Source organism: Phoenix dactylifera, chromosome 8 (assembly GCF_051530095.1).
Source record: "Phoenix dactylifera cultivar Ajwa chromosome 8, Ajwa_hap1_PhDact_Kaust_v1.1, whole genome shotgun sequence".
Taxonomy (NCBI): Eukaryota; Viridiplantae; Streptophyta; class Magnoliopsida; order Arecales; family Arecaceae; genus Phoenix; species Phoenix dactylifera.
Genome location: NC_143197.1, coordinates 7,215,867 through 7,221,289, shown reverse-complemented (window position 1 = coordinate 7,221,289; position 5,423 = coordinate 7,215,867). Strand labels below are relative to the sequence as shown.

At 43.6% G+C, this 5,423-nt stretch overlaps 1 protein-coding gene across 2 annotated transcripts; it reads left to right on the top strand.

Annotated features, from left to right (window-relative positions):
• Positions 1–783: 783 nt before the first annotated feature.
• Positions 784–2,981, top strand: LOC103701004 (transcription factor bHLH148). Of its 2 annotated transcripts, none has more exons than XM_008782929.5 (2): positions 784–932; positions 1,020–2,981. In XM_008782929.5, the coding sequence occupies exon 2, from the start codon at positions 1,099–1,101 to the stop codon at positions 1,672–1,674; it is 576 nt and encodes a 191-aa protein (XP_008781151.3). In that variant the 5' UTR covers positions 784–932; positions 1,020–1,098; the 3' UTR covers positions 1,675–2,981. The 2 variants fall into 2 exon arrangements, with proteins under 2 accessions (XP_008781151.3, XP_008781152.3); XM_008782930.6 differs by having other exon boundaries at positions 788–932; positions 1,049–2,981.
• The last annotated feature ends 2,442 nt before the right edge of the window (positions 2,982–5,423 follow it).

Genomic DNA, 5,423 nt, shown 5'->3' with positions numbered 1-5,423 from the left:
TAAAAAAAAATTTTTTTATCACAAATGCATCGTTATCTTTGGGCTTTTCTTTTTAAAAATATAACTATTTGGCGAACACAGTGGAATAAATCTATAGAAAGAAATTTATTAATTAAATGTAATTAATAAATTATTAAATATTTTTTTTATTTTTTGGCTAATTAAAATTATAAACGAAAATTAAATATATATTTAGCAAAGTTTTTCTAATAATCATGGTTTCCAAACATTAAGAAAACAAAAAGGAAATTACTTTTTACTCGTGAGCACTGCGCTGCATCTGTCCACGTGCTCTTTGTCACCGGAAGTGACCGTCAACGTGCGTGCGGCTTTCCACGTCATCCACGACACCACCCATTCGCCTGCGATCATGGGACAGGACAGGGGACTCTGGTCCCTCTGCCCCGCTCGATTTAGATTTGCATGTCTTGTCCTATCAGGACCGTCCATCATTCAGACAGATGGATGGACGGTCTGATGTTTGAGGATCCACTAATGGCAGAAACGTAATGTAAGACTTAAAAGCGAGGGCATTTTAGTCTGGTCGGAGAAAATACAGTGGCGCAACCGTCAAATCGGGCAAGAATACGGACGATTACTTATAACGAGGCTAGCATTTTGACTTTACGCCAAATTAATTTAATTAACTAGTAATAACAATAAATTTTATAAGACCTACGCGGTAAAAACCGAGGGCAAATTCGTCAAAATGGGATTATAGAAGGAGGGGGAAAAAAATAGCGAATGGGAACCTCGGCGGGCGTGTCGTTTTAGAGTGACTACCGCCCCTTTAAAATCCCCTCCCTCCCTCCCCATTTTCTCCTCGCCAAACCATTTCTCTCTCCCCTTCTCTCTCAAGTCGCCGGTATTCTTTCGTCGCCGGACCGAGATCCCGAGAGTTCTCTCTTCTACTTCGGATTTGGGAGAGGAGGGTAAGATTTTTCTTTTTTTATTTTTTTGGGGGAGATTGGAACTCTTAACTGTTGGATTTTGATTCTTATTTTTTGATTTGAGAGTAGGTTTTTTTTTTACGAGATCTCTGGTTTAGATTCTCGCCGGAGATTCTGATCTCTATTCTCCCGGCGATCGCGACCTCGGATGGCGATCTCGAATTCCGAGGGGTTTTTCGCCGCGAAAGAAAGGGAGAGGAAGCGGAAGCGGAGCGCTGAGGTCCGGCCGTCGCCGTCCAAGTGGAGGACCGAGAGGGAGCAGAAGCTTTACTCCTCGAAGCTCCTCGAAGCACTGCGTCGCGTCCGCCGCCCCGCGCCGGCGGATCCACCCCGGAGCCGCGCCGTCCGGGAGGCCGCGGACCGCGTGCTGGCGGTGGCCGCGCGTGGCCGGACGCGGTGGAGCCGCACGATCCTCTCGAGTCGGACTCTCAAGCTGAAGCCGCGGAAGCGGCGGCCCGCCGGCGCTGTCCGGCCCAAGAAGCCCCTCGCCAGCGCGGCGGAGATGAAGAGATCGCCGTTGCTGCAGCGGAAGGCGAGGGTCCTCGGCCTGCTGGTCCCGGGCTGCCGGAAGCTCTCGCTTCCTACGCTTCTCGGGGAGGCCGCCGACTACATCCCCGCGCTCGAGATGCAGGTTCGCGTCATGAGCGCCCTCGCCGAGATGCTCTCTTCCTCCGGCAGCGGTGCGCCGCCGTCCGACCGGCTCGGCTCGTCCCAGCCGGTCTGACCTCGTCGCGCCGGCTGCAGGTCTTCCCCCCAACCCAACCGAACCCCTCGTCCTTTCCCTTCTTTTTCCCCTTATTTTTCTCCTTTCAAAATTCATGTAATTTATTGTAAAATAATCTCTCCTTTTTCAAAAAGCCAAATGGTGTGTTCAGATTCGTTCTTCCGGCCTGCTGAGGCCACCTCAATGGCATTCGCGTAAAATACATGTCTTTCATGGCCACACTTCGTCTCTTCGGATAAGCTCGACCTAACAAAGAAATTGCCGTTGTGCGGACTAAAATATAGTTTGATACGAGTGTTCAAACCTACCGTCGGATCCTCACATTTTTCATTTCTGTAAAATAATTCTATTTTGTTAATTTTTGAATATGTGTCTCTTTATTTATTTATATAAACCGCAGCATGTTTGAAACGGGAATATACCAAGGGCGAGAAAGAAAAAAAAAAAAAAGTTCTCATGGTTAATGGGAAGCAAGAATGGAGAGCTATCAATAGATTCACCATGGGTACGTGCGTCGTTTCCCTTGGCACGTCACGTAATAATTAGAGCCACAGCTTATGGGGGAAAAGCAAAGGCTTTCCGGATCTCCGGGCCGCGCTGGGAATTTAAAACAAACAAAAAAATATATATATGTTTTTTTTCTCTTTTTTTTACTGTTTTTTCAGAGGGAAGAAGACAAAAGAGAAGAGCAGGGACCCGGCTCTCTCTTTCTCCTGGGCCCTAGGATGGCAGGGATGGACGGTGGATGGGACGGCGCCATCATTGAACCCAGGTGGGCATTTCCACTGTGCTTGGGGCGTGCCCGGTGTGACATGAGCCATGTGGTGAACCCCCCATCAATGCTGGGTTTTTTCCTCTCCCTGCTTTCTTTTTTGAGTCCGTGACATCGCCGTATGGGCCTCATCTTTGTTGCTCTCAATCTCTATCTCTGCTCAGCCTCTGGAATTTCCTTCTTTGCTGATGGCATCGAGCTGACCACGTGGGATGGATCATTAGTGCCCCCCCTGACCTGTGCGCAAAAGTGAAGTCCTTTGGACTCTAGTGCCTCTTCGGTACGGCTCGGCTTCAAAGATTCAGAGACCGGTGATAAAAGTTGGGCGGTGGAGGGTTGAGAAATGAGAGGCTAAGCTTGATTTGGTAATGGGGATAAGTTGGACTAGTGGGTTCATGTGTGTGTTTGGGTGGGTGTTTTATCTCAGATTACTGTTCTCTGGCAGCGGTCCGTGGCCCGTGGGTTATCTTATCCTTCTCTTCTTTCCCATATTCTTGTTCTTGTCACTGCTGTTTATGTATTGTGATTTTATGCTTGAATTGTGTCACAGGGCTATTGTGCATGTGCTCAGGTCCAGCGTGATCTGTTTGCCAGTAATCTTGTCGTTATCCTGATTTTTTTTTATATATATATCAAATGACGTAGCATGATGCAAGAAATCTCTGATCATGTTTCTGGAATCATTGATGAGATGGTTGAGAATTAATGGGGGAACTATGAGCCTTTCATTCTGGAGTTTTGATATAAAATCGCCTTTGGGTGTTTGGTACCAGAATTCATTGAAAATGGCCACAGTTGCTTAACATAGTTATCGGATGACTTTCAGATTCATCTTTTGCTAACGCTTGACTCTCTTTTTCTATAAGATTGCTAGCAAATGATACATACATTGCTCTCCCTTGGGGTGTTACATATCTATGGATGGCCCTATATTAACTCATCCATTCATGAGGAATGGAGGGAAATATATAACTTAATCTCTTGCGTAAAATTGTAGCCCTTATATTAACATACTTAATAGTTAACCGACTTCGATTCTTTTGTACTTTGGATTAGTTCATGTGACTGCTCTGTAAAGCGATGAAGACTACCAAACTAAAGTGATGATGATTTGATGGATCCAATCCACCCTTTAATCAAGATTGGCCAGAGATGCAAAGGTCAGAAAGCTATGCTCACTTTATGGCCTGAATAACAATTTGTTGCAACTTCCATCGATGGCCGCCATCATCGAGCATGCCCACTCTCCCTAGTTAGCAAAGGCCATTATCAGATCTATATCATGACCAGTCTTGGCATGATAATTCTAATGACAGGTAAAAGAGAGTGCAGGTCTTGGGTCCACGATTACCACTCAAGTCCTTCAAAACCTTTCTTTTTCAAGTACTCAAAGAGAAGGCTTTTAAATGACAGGTAAAAGTCATTAGTACATTGCATGCTCGCTTGTTATTACAAACTTCATTATTTGGGTGAGAGTTTTAGATATCTAACAATATTAATTACCAGCTATATAAGCAAGAGAGGTGAAAAGATTTAAGGATTGGATGCCAATTGGCTCTCAAAAACAACCAAATCTTCCATGATTCATTTTCTTAACAATTGAAGACGACATGCACACTAAAATAAAACAGCTTTTAAGGGGGCGCAGTGAAATAGAGACCTAAATGAGAACACAAATGTTCCTTTCAGGCCTCTCATTTTTAAAACCTAAACAATGTTAGTTTACAGTTATGTGATCATTCAGTTACTCATAAGTAGAGTTTCTTTATTTTTATTTTGAGAAAACCATTAAAGGGAAGATCATGCTCTTGGCCAACTTCTATCTATTCACACATATTAAAAAAAAATAAAAATATATTAAAAAAACATACTATTCACCTCAAAATTAAAAAAGAAAAATGGCACAAATTTAGTGACTTCTAAAAAAACAATCAGAAATATAAAAAATATCCAAACCGACCACCTAAAGTTAAAAAGAAAATTGATGGTAATAATTAGAACAGGAAAAACCAATGAGTCAATGACAAATGAACCCCCGCTTCACTTGTGACCGATAGATGACATGATAAATAACTAAATGGTTTTTTTAAAAAAAAAATTGAGAGAAATAATAGAGGTCAATATCGAATGCCCTGAACCTAATCTTTTCATGAGCCAACCATGCGATATTTCTTCATCTATGTATTAAATAAAGGTCCATATCCAACATGAGAATGTTTTCTGGGATACAATCGTTCAGAAACTCGGACTTTTTTCACGGTTGAAGCTTCTCTATCACTAATAAAAACCACAAACCATATTGGTGAGAAGGAAAGTTGAAAGAATATAAGGATCAAAGGATTTTTTTTTTCATTGCAACTTGGGAGGAAGATTTGATGTGTATGTGATCATACAACATTATTTATCTTACGGTCTTGGAAAATGCAAAGATAGCTGACAAGACCCTGTCATTTATCGAATGGCAGGTCAAAGGAGCTCCATATACAAGCCCATATAAGGGAAATGGATGGAGATGGAGAAAAAGATTGGGCAACAATTGCAGCCACAAAACACTCGAAAGGACCAAGGAGGGAGGAATGGTGGCGTAAGACTACGAAGCGAACACTTTTTAGCTGTCCACGTCCTACTTTCGTGGACCCCCAATAGGAAAACGAGGGCTCCATGGTTATGGCCCCCAAGGATCAAAGGCATTTGTCATTCTCTTAAAAAAAACTTGTGGCCAATTGGGTGACCGAGTTGCCTTTCAGTCGCTCGCCGACCATGGTGAATACGGCCAAACTTACTGGTATCAGAATTAGTGACTTGCTTCTCCCCGGAGAGGGTCGGTGGAGAGATGGATTCATACAGATGGCCTTTGGCAAGCCGTTGGCACAGAGGATATTGGCCATGCCCATATCGACACAAGAGGAGTCAAATAGATTAGTTTGGGTGTCGACTGGGCGGTCGGGAGTGCGTGCTAGGCACTTTCATGTTTTGC